The sequence below is a fragment of the Phocoena sinus genome, chromosome 1, assembly GCF_008692025.1.
Source record: "Phocoena sinus isolate mPhoSin1 chromosome 1, mPhoSin1.pri, whole genome shotgun sequence".
Taxonomy (NCBI): Eukaryota; Metazoa; Chordata; class Mammalia; order Artiodactyla; family Phocoenidae; genus Phocoena; species Phocoena sinus.
This window is the reverse complement of record NC_045763.1, coordinates 23,094,872-23,113,132: the sequence shown is the minus strand read 5'-3', so window position 1 is coordinate 23,113,132 and position 18,261 is coordinate 23,094,872. Positions and strand designations below refer to the sequence as shown.

Genomic DNA, 18,261 nt, shown 5'->3' with positions numbered 1-18,261 from the left:
CTATTAATCTATGACAAAGAGGCAAGAATATACAATGGGGAAAAGACAGTCTCTTCAACAAGTGGTACTGGGAAAACTGGACAACTACAAGTAAAATAATGAAACTAGACCATTTTCTCATACCATATTTAAAAATAAACTCAAAATGCCTTAAAGACTTAGGCATTTTTCCAAAGAAGACATGCAGATGGCCAACAGGCACATGAAAAGATGTTCAACATCACTAATCATCAGGGAAATGCAAATCAAAACCACAGTGAGATATCATCTCACACCCATCAGAATGGCCATCCTCAAAAAGGCAAGAAATAACAAATGTTGGTGAGGATGTGGAGAAAAGGGAAGCCTCCTGCACTGTTGGTAGGAACGTGAATTGGTGTAGTCACTATAGAAAACAGTGCAGAGGTTCTGCAAAAACTTTAAAATAGAACTACCGTATGACCCAACAATTGCACTTCTGAATATTTACCCAAAGAAAATGAAAACACTAGTTCAAAAAGAGATATGCACCTCAATGTTCTTTGCAGCACTATTTATAATAGCCAAGATATGGAAGCAACCTAAGTGTCCAATAACAGATGAATAGGTAAAGAAGATGTGGTGTATATATACACACACACACACACACACACACACACACACACACACACACACAAAATGGAATATTACTCAGCCATAAAAAGAATGAAATCTTGCCATTTGTGACAACATGGATGGACCTGGAGGGTATTATGCTTAGTGAAATAAATCAGACAGAGAAAGACAAATATTGTATGTTTTCACTTCTGTGTAGAATCTAAAAAGCCAAACAAATAGACAAATATAACAAAACAGAAACAGACTCACAGATATGGAGAACAAATTAGTGGCTGCCCGAGGGGAGACGGGTGGGAGGATGGGCAAAACAGATGAAGAGGATTAAGAGGTACAAGCTACCAGTGATAAAATAAAGTAGTCACAGGGATATAATATACAGCACAGGGAATATAGTCAATAATATTGTAATAACTTTGTATGGTGTATAATCTATAAAAATATCAAATCACTATACTATAACCTGAAACTAAACCAACTATACTTCAATAAAAAAAAGAAAGTTTATCAAGGTGTATGGTTATAAGATCAACATCTATACATATAAAAATCAACTGCATTTCTCTATATGACCAATACTTAGAAATATGATATTCTAAAAATGTATCAATACCATTTATGCTGGGAAAACTGGACATCCATATGCAAAAGAATGAAGTTGGACCCTTATCTAACACCATACACAAAACTTAACTCAAAAAAGACTAAAGACCTAAATGTAAGACCCAAAACTATAAAACTCTTAGAAGAAAACATAGGGCAAACGTTTCATGACATCAGATTTGGCAAGGATTTCTGGGCTATGACACCAAAGGCATGAGCAACAAAAGAGAAAAAAAGACAAAATGGACTACAACAAAACGTAAACATTTGTTCATCAAAAGACACTATCTGCAGAGTAAAAAGGCAACCCACACTATGAGATAAAGTAGTTGTAAATTGTTCATCAGATAAGGATTAATATCCAGAATACATACAGAACTCCTAAAACTCAACAACAAAAGGACAAACAACCCAATTCAAAAATTCTCCAGATAAAATACACAAATGGCCAATAAACACATGAAAAGATGCCCAACATCACATCATCCAGCATTAGGGAAATATAAATCAGAACTGTGAGATACCATCTCACATCCTTTACGAGGGCTGCTATAAAAAAAACTGTCTTGAACAGAAAACAAGTGTTGGCAAGGATGTGGGGAAACCTGGAACCCTTGTACGCTATTGGTGGGAATGTAAAATGGTGCATCCACTGTGGAAAACAGTATGGCAGTTCCTCGAAAAATTAAAAATAGAACTACTATATGATCCAGCAATTCCATTTCTGGGTATATACCCAAAAGTATTGAAAGCAGGGCCCCAAAGAGATATTTGTATACACCCGTGTTCGTAATAGCATTATTCACAAGAGCTAAAACATGGAAGCAACCCAAGTGTCCATCAACAGACAAACGGATAAGAAAAGTATGTGTATACATACGATGAAATATTATTCAGCCTTAAAAAGAAAGGCAATTCTGGGAATTCCCCGGCGGTCCAGTGGTTAGGACTCTGTGCTTCCACTGCAGGGGGTACGGATTCGATCCCTGGTTGGGGGACTAAAGATCCCACATGCTGTGCGGCGTGGCCCAAAAAATTTTTTTAATAAATAAATAAAATATTTTGTAAAAAGCAATTATAAAAAACACTTAAGAAAACAAAGGCAATTCTGAAAGATGCTACAACATGGATGAACCTTGAGTACATTATGCTAATGGAAATAAGCCAGTCCCTAAAGACAAGTACCGTATGATTCCACTTAATATGAGATAGAGTAATCAAAGTCATAGAGACAGAAAGTAGAATGGCGGTTGCCAGGGGCTGAGAAGGTAGGGAAAGGGGCGTTTAATGGATACAGAGTTTCAGTTTTACAAAATGAAAACTGATCCAAAGATTCAAAGCAAATTCATCCAACAAAGTTTTCCAAGGAACTTGCAAAGATGATTCTAAAATCTGTAAGAAAGAGAATGAGCGCAAATAGAGCCAAGACACCCTTGATGAAGAACTAAGTTGGGAGGGCTTGATGTGTCAAAAATCAAGACCTAGATAGCTAGTTTGCTATTGGTACAGGAATCACCAAACGGGCCGATGAAAGAGAATAGGGAGCCAAAACACAATCCATATATGTATGGGAATGTGATATATGATAAGGGTGGCACTGCAAATCAGTGGTGAAAATATGAACCATAATACCTCATTCTGGGACAGTTGGTTTTCCCTATAGAAAAAATAAAATCCTTAATTCATATCACATACAAAAATCAACTACAGATGGATAAAGATTTAAATGTGAAATGCAAAATATTAAAAGTTTTAGAAAAAAGTAAAAAATATCTTACGACCTTACGTAAGGAAGAATTCTTTAAGCAAGCACAAAAAATAGAAATCAAAAAGGAAAAGATTGATGAACTTGACTGAATTGAAATAAAAATCTGTTCATCCAAAGATACTATAAATAACCTGCAAAGATGAGCCACAAATTGGGAGAAGATATTTGCAATTCATAAGGGACAAATGAGTCTCATCCCAAATATATAAAGAACTCCTAAAAACCACTAAGATAGCAACAGAAAACCGAACAGAAAATTAGGTAAAAGACATGAACAGGCATTTTATGGAAGAAGAAACCTGAATGGCCAATGATGATTTGCAAATATATTCAACCTCGCTAGTAATCAGAGAAATGTAAATTAAGACTATAGAGAATTACCATCTTATACAAACTAGTTTGACAAAAGTGAAGAAGCCTGGCAAATTTTGATCTTGATGTGGAGCAATGGAAACTTACACCCTGCTGCTAGGAGTGAACACAGGCAAAGACACTTTGGAAAACAATTTGACACTGTCTTATAAAGCAGAACAAGCCCATACTTTATAATCCAGCAGTTCTACTTCCAGAATCTGCTGTGCAGGTGCATCTGGAGATTCATTTAAGAATGTTCACAGCAGCCTCGTTTGTAATAACAAGAAAACTAGGAACAAATCAACTGCCTATGGATGCCAGAATGAAGAAATAAATTGTGATATATTCATACAGTGGAAAGCTATACATCAGAGAAAATAAATGAACTACAGCAAAACTTCCACCTGGGTAAATACTGGAAACATGGTGTTGTGTTGAAAAATAGAGAGCAATTTCATTTCTATCAAGCTCGAAAATGAGCAAAATTATATAATGCACTGTTTGGGGACACACGCACATATGGTAAAATTATTCCCCAAAAGGCAAGAAAGTTATAAACATAAATTTCAGGGGGATATTTACACGTAAGAGGGAGGTATGGGATATGGAAGGGGCACGCAGATGACGTTCAAATTCACCAGCGGGGTTCACCGGTTTGGTGTATTAGTATGACTTTACGATGTTCATAAATGTTATTTTTTGTACAAATCAGCACTAAGTGGAATAAAAAGACATGTGATGAAGCAATTTACGACAGGTCCCTAGCGTATACAGCTGACCCACTACCACTATACTCTCCCTGCAGGCCAGGCACAGCACTAAACGATGTACACACAACCCCTTAGTCTTCCAGCAGCCCTAGCAGAGATTATCTTTACCCTCATTTTATACATGAGGAAGCAGACATCCAGAGAGATGAAGCCACTTGCCCCAGCTCATGCACCTAAGGGGATCTGAGATGCAGACTGAGGTCTGACTCCCAAGCACTTCCTCTCACACAGCAGGAAAGAGACTGTTCTGATCCCACAGCAGCGCTCCCTCCTCTGAGTCCCCAGAACTCTTCCCACAGTTAACTTGTGAACTCGCACTCCTCTTAGATGAATCTGTGTCTAAGTCCTCAATTTTCCTAAAGCTTCTCCAGTGCACAGTACAGATCACCAGCTGTGTCTTCTCTGTGTTCCCAGGGCCGGTGCTGGTAACCAGCAGGATGCTTAGTACTGTTGGTTCGGGGTGTTACAGAATCATCTGATGTGGGGCTCTGGGCTGTTGGCTCAGAAGTCTGGGGGAGGAGTGCCTGGGGGCCACGAGGAAGGGCCGGGCACTCACCCCGGGGGCTGTAGCCATGGCCGTCCATGAAGGAGAGGCCCAGCCGCTCATCCTCCTGCAAGGTGCTCTGGTCCGTGAAGCTCCGGTCCACGGCACTCATCATGTGGGTCTTCTCCTGGCGGTAGTTGACTGTGGCCTTGGTCATGTTCACTGGCTTCCTGCAGAGGAGGGTTGATGGGAGACATGGGTGCTCAGCTGGGCAGGACAGCAGCCAGAGGTGGATGGGGAAGTCTGGCAGTCAGGGGGCCTTGAGGCCAGGAGCCAGTCTAGAAGCATCTCTGGATGCTGAGGGGGCTCTGCCTCCATCCTTTGCCCACCAGACCCAGTGAGCTGCTGCCTCCCCCAAGAAGGACTGGGCAGGGTCCCTGTCCAGGGGACCTTTGCTGACAGCAAGGGATGGAACTGCAGTGGCCTCAGGCTGGGATCTGCCTCCTAACTCTCATTGGCCCCGAGGGCTCGGGAAAGGGGAGGAAAGTCACTCCGGGTGACTATTCTGGTGGCACGGCAGACAGTCACTGCACCCCAAACAAGGGAGATGCCTGCCCCAGCTCCAGCCCCAGCAAGGCCCATAGGTAACCTTCCTTCCTCCGTCCTCACCACACAGCTTCCCTGGGAACTCTTCCTCCTGCAGTGGGGTTGGACTACACTCCTTCATGGCAGAGTCTGGCTAGTACTCGGTCAGTCTCATAAGTTTTCACTGGGCACAGAATGACTCCAACCATGACTTCTTCTTACCCCCCAGAACCCCCAGGATGGTTGCACCACAGGCCACACCAGACTTGTACAGAAATCCACGCAGGGTCCCTATTCCCGTCACTGCCCACCAGTCCATCCAGCCACCGGAAGCAGCAGAGAGAGAAGGCGAGAGGCTCCGGCCCCTCCCGAGAGGGGAGAGCCCCTGGGCAGGGGCCACACAGCCCAGGCCTGCAGCCCAGCTTTACAGATGAGGATGGCCGTTTGTGACCCCAGGGAACTCGGAGGAAAGTGGGAGGGAGGACGGGGTGGGGAGGCAAGGGCCACAGCTCCAAGACCGAGGGGCTGCGCGACGGGCAAAGGGAAAGGACTTGGGACCTGCGCTGAGACTGGAGAAGAGCCAGGCCCAATCACAGGGAAGGCTCGGGACAAGAGAGCCGTTCACCTCTAGGCCCTACAGCGTGCAGGGTGTGAGGCAGACCTGAGAGAGGACTTCCGGGTCACGCGGGCTCAGGGACACTGGTCATCCATGGAGATGAAGAGGCCAGTGCAGGGATCCCCCAGACAAACAGGCAAACTCCACTCAGCCCCTCCTGGCTCAAGAGCCGCCTGGGGCCCAAGGGGGACAGGATGACCTCTGGGTGCCCCTCCTGCCAGGACCTCGACGTCCTTCCTGTGCTAAGATGGCTCTGTGTCCACGCTGGGGACCAGTGCTGCCGTGCACTGCGGTGGGTGCGGCCTTCCCAGTCTGGACAAGAGATGGCTCAGCAGGCCCAGGCCTCCAGCTCCCAGCCCCACCCGCGGGCTCTGGGCATCACCCTTACTGTGGCCCAGGGCAGAGCGAAAGACCCCTTGGGGGCAGGTGAGAAGAAGCCTCTATGGCTGTGACCTTGACCATCAACATAAGAGAGAAGGTGGAGGAGGAAGGGAGGTGAGGAGGGAGAAGGGGCAAGAGGACTGACAGAGGAGGAGGAGAGTAAGGGGACAATGACAAGGGGAGAGAGAGAGGGAAGGAGACAGAGGGAGGGAGGGACAGGTCAGACACCAGCAACCACAGGGAAGACAGACAGAGGACAGCCCGTCAAGCTGGCTGAACAATGGTGCCCAAGGAGGGCCTGTCACCATGGATACCGGCCTAGAGGGTCTGCAGGGGTGTACCCCAGGGCTCTGGTCCCACCCAGGCCTCCTGGTCCACTTGGAAGAAGAACCTGAAACACCAACCAACCAGATCCACAGACACAGCCAGGAGGGACACCTCACACTGAGGCCTCCAGCCCATCTCAGGGTGAGATCAAGCAGATGCCACGTAACATGGACACTTGGAAAAGTTCTGCATTTAGGTTCAAAATGAGCTGCAAAGTAGAGAGGGAGGGCGAGCTGCCTTGTCAGCAGCTCCTGGAAAAGCCGAGCTGGAGGCTCCACGTAGTTGACGGGGGTGTGGTTGCTGGAAAAGCCAGTGTGACGGTGGGTGACTTCGATGCAAGACGAGGGTCCAGGGAGGAGGTGAGAGACCACCGTCCTCTGGGCTGGCCCAGGGCCACCTGAGCCTGCTGTGCAAGGAGGGGACAAGCACAGGTAAAGGGAATGTTCTGGAAGGCTTGCAGGGTCAGCGATCACAGAGGCAGGAAACAGAGCAGCATGGACAGACCGTGGAGTCCGACGGGGCCTGGGTTGTAACCCCAGCTCTGCCTGTCCTGTGGCCTCTGAGGAGTCCCTTAACCTCCCTGAGCCTCAGTTTCCTCATCAGTAAAATGGGGTGATCACAGTGCCTCTTCTCAGGGCTGTTGTGAGAATTCTGTGCAAAGAACTGAGCCCAGGGGAGATGCCCAGGAAATGGTGGGTCTGAGGAGCTGGGGTCCCCAGCTGGAGAAGGGCTGGTGGCACCCTGGGAGCTGTGTGCACCGTGTGGAGAGCTGCCATCTGTCTGCCCCACACACGCGCACAGAGCTGTGGATCCAGAACGGGACCCGGGTGAGGACCTTCCTAGACGCGGACTGCGGTCTGACGTCAGGAGGTCCCACCAGCAGGAGTGGCTCAAGACACAAGGGGCTGCCTCAGGGGCGAGAGGACACAGAGGCTCAGGGAGGTCGAGTGACTTGCCTGGGGTGGCTCAGCAAAGCCACGTCTGAACCTGAGACTCTGACCACAAAGCCAGCGCTCCTGACCTCCACGCAGGAGGACGACAGGGAGAGGAGAGACAGAGCAGAGGAGGGAAGCTCAGAGACAGGGTGGCCGTGGAGGAGGGGCTGACGCCAGGCCAGGCCGGGGTGGGGCAGGGGCTCCCCAGGAGGGGCGGGGCTCTGAGGCAGGTGCGCTACTTACGGGTAGTAGGAGTAGGCATAGTGGTCTCTCCTGGCAGCGTGCAAAGAGAACAGCACAGGTGGGCCACGGTCCTTCCCCAGGCCGGGCCCAGGGCAGCACCCCGAGCAGGGAGGGGCCTGGTGCTTTCCGTGCTGGGGACGGGGTTGGCCGGGAACCGACAGGCCAGAAGGGCCTTCCTTGACCCAAGGGCTGGCCGGGCTCAGTCTCTGAGGACCAGGACCCAAGGTCCCTTCTAGAACCTTCCCCAAGCCCACTGCTGGAGTGAGAAGGAGGCGGGGAAAGGGCCTGGAGGGAAGCAGAGCTTTCACACACAGTCATACACACATGCGTTCACAAAGAGAAACGCACTGCACGCTCACATATGCAGACACACTCATCATAGAAACACACGCTCATACATAGAAACACAATGACACGCTCATGCACTTACAAACACAGATATTTACACACATGCAGACACTCGTACACATGTATTCACACACACACACTGACACACAGGTACATTCACAAACACACGCTCACGCACAGACGCCTGCGCTCACACACGCGGACACCCCCGCTCCCACACTCAAGGTAACTGCCGCCCACCCCTGCGGGCCCCTCTGCCCCTGACGGGACAGCCCTCTGCACGCGCCTGTGCCTGGGAGGGAACAAGTGGCCGGGGCAGGGGACGCTGCGGCCTCGTCACCCACCCAGACTGCCCCTGGGTGTGGCGTCCATGAAAGGAGCCGGGTCACCCCCTCACGGGCACCCAGAGCACAGGGGGGTCAAGAGCCCTGACCTGACCGCCAGGTACCAGCAGCGAGGAGTGGGGGCAGGTCTGATTCCCAGCTCCCAGGTGGGGAAGCCGGTCCCGGAGACTCACGGTCTGCCTGGGGCTCTTGGGGGTCAGCGAGAGTCCAGAGCAAGCCCAGGACCCTGCCCCCAGAGCCAGCTCCCCCTGTGGCCCCGTCCAGGCCCACTACAGGGTCCTCCACTCACCCGCCCCACGTCACCCATCATGGGGGAGGGAAGGGAAGGAGAGCGGAGGGCAAGACTGAGGCCCAGCCAGGGCAGGAGATTGGCTCGAGGTCACACAGCATGTCACCCACCCCAGGGACAGAGGAGGGGTCCAGGGCCCTGAGCTGTTCACAGAGGCCCTGAGGGGAGGGGGGAGGGGCTGGAGGAGTGGTGTCCTTCTGGTATCAGCTGAAATATCATGACTTTAAAAGAGCCTTCCCTAAGGAGTCCCCCACAGTCACCAACTACATTATGTCCCCCTTTACCCTCTCTCTGCCCCCCACCCTGACACCCTGGTCTTTTCGCAATTTGTAATTATGCATTTGTGCTTTTTCTAGTTTAATGCCAGGCCCCCCACTTATAACCACAAAGCACAAGAGGACAGCATCTTGGCTGCGTTTGCCAGCACTGGATCCCCAGGGCCCAGGACAGTGCCCAGCATGTTATATTCCCTAGATATTTTATTGAATTGAGTAATCAGTAAATGAGGAAAACTAAATAAAAGAACTCCACCTTTATGAGCTTCCATTTCCTCCTCTAAACAAGTGAGGTTAATAATAATCTCCCCACAGCAAGCACGCGCTCAGCCCTTTCCAGCCCCCTCCTCCTGCTGGGTTGGCGGGGGCGGTTCAGGAGGACCCAAGTTCCCTGGGCCAGACCCTGGGGACACATAGCCAACAAGACAGAACTTCCTCCACCCCCATGCAAGCTCTCAGTCCAGCAGGGAAGAGAAATACTGAGCAAAGCGCTGCAAGCCTGTGAATGAAGTGCCGGGGTTGGGGGGGGCGGGGCGGGGAGGGCTGCAAAGGGATGTGGGGAGGGTCTCTGGAAGCGGAACCAAGGGATCCAACCGGCCAGGGGCACCCCGGAGTTCCCCAGGGCAGGTGCATCCAGCCTCACTGTCCGCAGGGCGGACCAGGGTGCACGGGGGCTAGCTGGGAGCTGCTCTCTCTCCACAACCTCCTAATCTGTCCATTACATCTGTACCCCAGGTTGATCTGAACACCCCCATCCCTGCCAGAGCTGCTCTGTCCCATGGCACCCCACCATGCAGACTAGGGGAGCCCTCAGGAGCACAGTGGACCCTGAAGGTCGGGCAGGATTCGGGGGATGCAGCGAGGTGCTACAGAATGGGACCGAATGGCTTTTAGAGGACCTAAGGAGGGGCAGGGGGGTGGGGGGTGGGGTGGATCCTAGAGGCTTCCAGTAGCAGCTGCATAAAGTGGAGGGTTTCCTAGTGAGGCTCTGGCAGCATCTCTGACCCATCCTCTCCTGAGCCTGGCGCTCTCTTTGCAGGGGTGGGTAACATCCCCTACATTGCCAATCTTCCCTTGAGGGTAAATTTCTAGAGCCTCAAATACCACCTGCAACCCCCAAGATCTGACCCCTCCCTTACAGCCCTCTCTATCTGCACCACTACCCAGCACCCAGGGCCTTGCCACTTACAGGAACCTACTGTGTGCCAGTTGTGGTGAGGCCCTTCTCGTGCCCAGCCGTGAGGAGGATGGGCTTTGCAGTCAGGCCTGGGTTCAGTCAGGACCTGCCACTTAGCCAAGTGACATGGGCAAGTCGCTTAATGATAGTTTCCTGACCTGTCTAAGGGACTTAGATCTGCTTCATGGGCCAGGATCTAAGAAGGAAGAATTCTCTGATGTATTCTGAGTCCCAGAGGTGTTCAATGGCTCCTGTTCTAATGGCTGATGTGTATAGAACTCCTGGCACAGAGTAATAGTCATTAAATGATAGTTTAAAACATTTTGTCTCAGGAATCTGTACAGGGACTACGGGAAGGGAAAAATCAGAGCCCAGCACTCTGGACTGGACATCCCCACGCCACTCCATCGGTGGCATGCCCCACCCCCAGACTCTCTAGGAGAGTTTTTCTCCTATCATCGCCTGGCCTCAGGCAAGGGGGCCCTGGCCAGTTCTCCCTCATCTCCCTGTATCCCGCTTATCTGCTCCTGGCATCCCAGAGACCCAGAGCCAACACACCCATGTGTGCCCAGCCTGGCAGCAGCAAGGGCTACAGAAGGCAGAGCCCAGGCGGGCAGAGGGTGGAGCAGGCTCTGCCTCTGGCTCCCTGGGTGACCTTGGGCAGGTCCATGCCCCTTCTGGGCCTCAGCATCTCCATCCCTCAATTAAGGGGCTTGGACCACAGTATCCTGGGGCTGCCTGGTGGGGAATGCAGTGGGGTGGGGAGGGAGAGCAAAGGGGTCTCAGAAGTCCCCACTCGGCTCCAACCGGAGGCTCAGCCTTCAGCTGCTCCATATACTGAGCTCCCAGGAGAGGTTTATTTGGTGTTTTGAAGATGGGTTCTGCTGCTTTTGAAAGACTGGAAAACCACTAGACTGGACGTCCTTGAGCTACATGGCAGCCCTCAGTTTCTGGGCTCTGAGCCTCTGTAATTCTAAATTCTGAGATTCTCAGAATCTCAAATCCTGGATTTCTAAAACTCCAAAATTGTAAATTCTGGATTCTAAGATATGCTGGGATTCACTCTGCCCACTGCAAAATGCACTGGGAAAATGCATCCCTCACAAACACAAGGACTGGACCTTTGGGCTTCCCTGGTGGCGCAGTGGTTGAGAATCTGCCTGCCGATGCAGGGCACACGGGTTCGAGCCCTGGTCTGGGAGGATCCCACATGCCGCGGATCAACTAGGCCCGTGAGCCACAACTACTGAGCCTGCGCGTCTGGAGCCTGTGCTCCGCAACAAGAGAGGCCGGGACAGTGAGAGGCCCGCGCACCGCGATGAAGAGTGGCCCCCGCTTGCCGCAACTAGAGAAAGCCCTCGCACAGAAACGAAGACCCAACACAGCCAAGATAAATAAATTAATAAACTCCTATCCCCAACATCTAAAAAAAAAAAAAAGGACTGGACCTTTGAGGCCCAGGAGATGGCACAGGTAGGAAGGAGGTCTCCGCTGAGTCATGGGCCCAGGAGGACTCCTCAGGGATCAACAGTAACAGAGTCCAGGGCAAGCTGAGCCCAAGAGAAGGTGGGGCCTGGGAAGCGCAGAGGGTCCTTGCTTTGAAGTGGAGTGAGCCCTGCCCCCACCTCAGGATCAACACCACAACCCCGTGGTCAGGGCAGACAAGAGAGCCGAAGACCTTCGGGGGGGCTGAGGATTCCAAGTCAGGTTACCTCCACACCATCCCCATCAGAACAGCCCAGCAGGCACAGGAGGGCGGTGCCCATGCCCAGCACGGCTCCTTGGCAGCCGGCAGTGAGTGCCCTTGCCTGGACAGTGGCACCCGGCACCAGCTAGAACTGGGCTCCAGCCAAGCCACTCTAGGGCAGCTCCATTTGCAGAGTCTCGGGCTTCCCCCAACCCGGCTTGGGTCCATCCACAGGCCTGATGCCCAGGCTGGCAGCCCTCCACACACCCGCCAGGAGACTGCCTGACCAGCCCCCAGCCTCCTCTCTGCTCACCAGGCCTCTGACGGAGAGAAGCCTAGGGTGGGCCAGGGCACTGGCCTCACTCACCCCTTTCGGATGATAATAATAATGGCCCCCAGGAGGAGGATGAGGACGGCAAGTCCCCCTGCACAGATGCCCAGGATGAGCCCCATCTCCTCCGACCTCTGGGACACCTCCAGGGGCTGTTTGCTTTCCTTGCAGGCAGCTTGGAAGAACAAAGCAGAACAAAGGGTCAGAGGGGAGATCAGGACCACCTTAAGCCCCAAGGAATAAACATCTGCCCCTCATCCTCAGCACATGTCCCACCTTTCAATCAAACCCATCTCCTCATCATCCCTCACACCTTCCACATTCCCATGGCAGAGGCTTTACGTGCCCTGTGCCCCTATCAGGGATATTAGCTCCCTTCACCTCTCTGCCTCCTCAAATCCTCCCCATCCTTCAGTGGACGGGAGATGGAGGATGTGTGGGGCCTTCAGACCCCACCTTTTTGCCCTCCTGGGAGGCCAATGGGGGCAGAGAATTATGTACCCAGAGCATGGTTAGGGCATCTCAGGATGGGGAACCAACCACATTCCCCATCTGGGAGCAGGGACAATCCCTACACCACAGGGTCCATGCTGTCCCCACTTCTCCCCACCATAGGAAAGGGGGAAGATACAGACCTCAGTGTCCAGTACCCACCACCCCCGTGGCCCGACCATAATGGCTCACCCTCCTCCAGGCCCCTGCCAAGGCCCCTTCTGTGACCATGGCAGGATGAGGGTTTGTCCCTACTGCCCAGTCTGGAAGAAGCAGACCTTGAGGTGGGGCACATAGGGAGCAAGAAAGGGAGATGTTTCCTGACCCCCAAGCCTGCCGGACCACCCTCCTCTGCTCCCACAGGCCTGGGAACCCAGGGTCCACCTCCCCAGAACCCAGCAAGTAAGAAACCCGCTACTGAAGGACTGAACCCAGGGGGACTTACCTTTCCTGGCAATGCGGATGCAATTCAGCCGGGTCTCCTGGAGGCACAGATGGGGGTCTCAGCACCGCTGAAGTCAAGACCTGACCCTCCCCAGAGGGAATCTTAGACAGCGTGTCTTGGGCCTGGTCAGGGCTTTTCTGGCGTGGACTGTTACTAAAGACACCCGACCTGGCAAGAGGGTCTGGGGGGAACCAGGGAGGGAGGGGCCAAGAGGGAAGGAGCCTGCAATAGGGTAATGCCTTAGGAAAGGGGGATGAGATGGGTGGAAACAGAAAGAAACAGCGTGGGAAGAGGGCTGGTTGGGGGAGGCGCTCAGAAATGAGGGTGGGGCCTAGATCCAGGGGTCTGCTTAGGAGGGGGGCGGCCTGGGAAGGAGCGACCCGAGGAGGGAGGAGCCTGGAGAAGGGCGGGGCTTCAGGGAGGAGGCGGGTCCCAGGCCTCCTCAAGGTCTGGTGAAAGTGGGAACCTGAGATGGACCCCCTCTGGAGAGAGAGGAGCCTGAGATAGAAGACCAGGGCCTCAGGGGGCAGCAGGGACCAGGCGGGGAGCTTGGATAGAAAAGAGTCTGGGGAAAAACGGTTCAAGAAGGGGGTACTGCTGGAGAGAAGCTGGCTGGGGTTAGGAGGGAGGGGCTCAGGTGAGTGGGCGGGGCTGTGAGTGGGAGGAGCTATCAGAGGGAAAGGCTCATCAGCGGGGGCGGGATCAGGACGGGGGTAGGGCCTGTTGGGGGTGGGCCTCTGGCCTCTGTAGCAGCCCGCTCCAAGGTGTCGCCAATCCTGCCCCCGAGCCGGCCCCGCCACCACCCCAGCCGGCCCCTCACCCCCTTCAGGTGGCTTGTTGCCTGGAAGTAGATGAGGTAGGCCTTCCTGGGCTCAAGCGGTGGGTTCCAGAAGCCACGATACGTATGGTTGTCACCCACGGTGAAGGGCATGGCCTCAGGCAGACTGCTGGCCGCCAGTTCGGCCCCGAAGTAGTGCACCAGGCCTCGGGCCAGCGCCGCATCGAAGGTCAGCGGCACTGGGAAGCAGTCCTGGCCGCCTGGCTCCCGCCGGAGTCTCCGAGGCCGCTCCTCCTCCACAATAACCTGGTACACACTGGCCATGCGGGGGGGGGGGGAAAGCGCAGTGGTCACGGTTGCCAGAGAACAGGGAGAGCCATCTGGTAGCTAAGGGCGTGGGCTTTGGGGTCAGGCCCAGGAGAGGGCTCATCTCAGCTCTACCTCTTACTAGCTGGGCAAGTCACTTAAGCTCCCTGGGCCTCAGTTTCCTCCTCTGTAAAATGGGAGTGATTACAGGACTGTTACATAAGGTAGAGGTGAGGAAGGAGGCAAGTTTAGCAAGCAGCCAGTGCCTGTCAGCTGTTATTACTGTAACTAAGGCTGAAAGAATGTCAGCCCTGCTTAAGGGAACCAAGCCCTAAAGCCCTACCCTGACTCCTCAATGAGTCCTCCAGGGCCTGGGAACCCCAAGCCTCAGGCTCCAACCAGGTTCCCGACAGGTCCCTCTAGGCCACAATAAATTCGAGTAAGACATGATGCATTCACTCATCCAGAAAGTGTTTACTAAGCTCAGACATGGGCCCTGTGCTGGGCACTTGGGGGATGTAGGCTTCCTGGAACTGCCCTCCAGTGGGGGAGCTGGTCACTTAGCAGGCAAACGAGGTCACACTAACCCTACATCTCGCGTACCCTCCCAACCCGGAGGCAGCCTCGAGACTGCAACTCTGAGCCTGCCATCTCCCGGTCCTGACGGCTGATTTGTGTTCCCTGGTCTGTATTCCCTCTGATTTGTGTCTCCTGATCCCGACTTGTGTGTTTCTATTTATTTTCATCACTTTACTGAATGGCCTTGCTGTGAACTCCTCCAAATCCTCTGTGGAACAGAGCCAAGAGTAAATAAATGAATGCTGACAAATTTAAATATTTCCAGTCCCGGCCTCGGTCACGTCTTGGCATGGGATACCCCATACTGACAGCCTGCACTCTGGCAAAGTAGAAATGCCTTTTCCTTGCTCTCCAGCTGTTTCTTTTGAGCTTCCAAGTTGGGAGGGAATCACCCCAGCACCCTGGGATTTGGGCCAGACAGGTTCATTCCATCACTAACCAGCCCAGGCCCTTCTCAACCCTCCATTTCCCAGGCTGATGTGAGGCCTCTCCCGGCCCGAAGTCCCACCAGGAGATGATAATAATCATTAGCCATGAACGAAGCACATCTTGATCTGGGATGATCCCCATGATGCACCTGAGGGAGGCTCAGAGGGGTGAAGGGACATGCCCAAGGTTGCACAGCCATCAGGCCTCTCCCCCTCACATGGTCCACCCCTCGCCCAGACCCAGCCCTGCCATCATCATCCCTGAGAGACGCTGACCAGGCCTGCTCACAGGATCCCCCAAGGGAAAAGGAAAGGAGAAGGTGATGCTGGTTTCCCAACTCCTCCCAGATTCAGAGGCAACAGGGCCCTGAGGCTCCTGCAAAATGCCAAATGCCCCTGAGATGCCCAGACTTTTTCCTGGGGTCTGGGAATCAGCCCAGGGCAGGCTTTGCAGTGGCAAATACAGGGGAGCCAAAGCAGGAGAAAAGAGTGGAAGGGGGGAGGAGTGAGGAAATGAGGGGGTGTCAAGGGCACCTGGGAAACCCACTGCCTTCTTGGGGGGCTTAAGAGGACACTCCCATGCCCAAATGCAAGCTGTCACCCTCTCCCAGTGCATGAAACTTTATGGTAGGAGGAGGTGAACCAGAGGGGCAGGGAGGCTCTGTGACTTCAAGGAAAGGTACAGGCTTTGCAGACAAACCTGGCTTCCAAATCCCAGCGCTATCGTTTACCAGCTCTGTGGCCATGGGGGCTCATTATTCAGGCTCTCTGAGCCTGTTTCCTGATGTGTAAAATAAGGGTACTAATACCCACTCCACAGGCTGCCACGAGGATAACATGACTCATGCAGGTAAAGTCCCTAACACGATGTCTGGCTGACAGGAAGTATGTGCACACATTCCACAAACATGCTCACTCTCTTTCACGTACACACACACATCACACACACGTCACGTGTCTTCACCACACGTGCACACGCGCGCGCGCGCACACACACACACACACACACACACACACACATCTTGTCTCCAGCACCTTCTCCCCAACAGAAACAGCCACTATGGCATCAGCTTTCTCTGCAAAGAAGTGAGGAGGCCAAGCTCTTGGCCACTCCAGAGAGATGGCCCCATCTGGCTGGCTGCACTAGCCTTCCAGAAAGCCCATCTCTGTGTCTCCCTGGATGGGATCCTCCAGGGAAAATGCTGGGAAAAATAAGGCCCCCAGAGTTCACTTCTCCAAGGTGTCAGAAGGAGGCCCTCTGGAGAGGCCTGAACAGTCCCCTCTCCAGGTTGGATGTTATCCACAGACCTCATGACAGTCACCACCAGGCACCCTGCGGCCTCAGAGGGGAGTGGCTGCAGACGTCCTGCCTGCCCGGGATCACAGAATGTCCTCCTCCTGACACGCTGAACCCTTAGTGTGAGACTGAGGAAGGACAAGGGTGAGCTGGCCTGGGTGGGGACTCTGGGTCAGAGGAGGGGCCTCTTCCCTATGGCCCTGACCCCCCGCCCCTCCGTGCAGGCGTCCCCACCTGATGGGCGCCCCGCGGCCCTGCGCCGGCCTCAGCAGCACGGTGATGGTGTTCTCAGACTCCCCCAGCGGCGACGGCATGTCGGCATAATCAAAGCTGGGAGCTGGGGAAGGGGACAGGACATAAGCACAGAGCCCGGCCACTGGACCAGGAAGGTCAGGCCTCCAGCCTCCTTGACCCCTGTCCTCAGATCTCTTCCCCTTCAGCCTTCGCCTCCTTATTCCCTCTGACCTGAGCTTCCCTGACCCCTGACCTCAGCCCTTGGATTCCACCGATCATAGTCTCTAGACTCCTCTGATTTAATCCTCCCTGACCCCTGACCTCAACCTATAAATGGTACATTTATCTCAGCAGGAGCCCTCCATCACCACCCCCAGGAAGCCTCCCCCCCTACCCACGGAACCCTGAGACTCTGTGCCTCCTCCAAAGGGGCCAGGGCGGGTTGGGCGGGGCTCACCTGAGATATTAGTGGTGATCTCAGTGAGCGCCGCCTGGCCGAAGCCTTTGCCCGTGCGGGCCCGCACGGAGAACAGGTAGGTGGTGCCCGGGTGCAGGTTGGAGAAGACGTGGTAGGTCTCATTGCGGAGCTTGGAGATGGTACGCCGTGGGCCCGGCACATTCACCGCCGGGTCTGACGACTCGATGCTCTGGTAGCTGATCTGGGGGCAGGATGGGCAGGTAGGCGGGCACAGGGGTGGGGAAGGGCATCACTAGTCCCATAGCCTCCCACCCATCATGGTTCAGGTGAGCTAGGGATAAGGTTGGACAAAGGGGAGAAGCTTGGTGGGGGGACCATGGATGCCCCTTAGTCCAGGCCTCTGGGCACCTTCGCCTCTCTCTTCTGCCGTCAGGGCCTCTCTCCCCATAACACATGGGGCACAGACCGCAGCCACAGTGGAAGGAATCCCGATCATCACCTGTGTTCCTCCGCCCCATACACTTCCCTCTCCAACCTGTGGGCCCACCTTCCACCAGGGGCCCCAGCTGTAATAGGGTCCAAACCCACCTCATACTGGGTGATGAGGCCATTGGGCTCCTGGGGCTCCTCCCACTTGAGGAAGATCATGTCCTCCAGCGGAGTGAAGGTCAGGGACTCAGCCGCAATCCCGCCGGGCACTGCAAGGGAAAGGCGACATGGGGCAGGGAAAAGCAAGCTTTGGAACCAGATACCTGAGTTCAGATTCCAGCTTTGCTATTTCCTAGCTGGGATGCTTGCACCACTCAGCCTCTCTAAGCCTCAGCTTCCTCATCTGTGAAGTGGGGATGAAAATAACACCTCCCTCACCAGAATTAAATGATGTGATGTACATAAAGCCCCAAGGCAAATAAATATCAGCATCTCATATGGTTCAGCTACGCCTGAGTACTCGAAAAGGGCGGCTGGCACCTTCATCACTGTGCAGGATGCATTTGGCAGAGAAGAATGAATGCTCCTATTTTGTTCCAGTTGAGTGGTTTTCAGAAAATATAGACATTTGCCAGAAAAATGAAAACAGCCGCATTAGAGTGGCAGGATTATGAGTGGAGCTGTTTTCTTGTCTAAAAATCACTAATTACACAAACAATATGTTCAATGTAGAAAATCAAAATA

General features: G+C 53.3%; 1 protein-coding gene across 5 annotated transcripts in view; it reads right to left on the bottom strand.

Moving 5' to 3' along the window:
- Positions 1–18,261, bottom strand: part of PTPRU (protein tyrosine phosphatase receptor type U) — an 85,329-nt gene that overhangs the window by 26,974 nt on the left and 40,094 nt on the right. For all 5 annotated transcript variants that reach the window (XM_032636469.1, XM_032636468.1, XM_032636451.1 and 2 more), the window contains exons 9-15: positions 17,677–17,786; positions 17,128–17,329; positions 16,671–16,773; positions 13,869–14,142; positions 13,049–13,085; positions 12,148–12,286; positions 4,646–4,803 (exon numbers count right to left, since the gene is read on the bottom strand). In XM_032636469.1, coding sequence (XP_032492360.1) covers positions 4,646–4,803; positions 12,148–12,286; positions 13,049–13,085; positions 13,869–14,142; positions 16,671–16,773; positions 17,128–17,329; positions 17,677–17,786 — 1,023 coding nt within the window. The remainder of the gene's footprint in view (positions 1–4,645; positions 4,804–12,147; positions 12,287–13,048; positions 13,086–13,868; positions 14,143–16,670; positions 16,774–17,127; positions 17,330–17,676; positions 17,787–18,261) is intronic.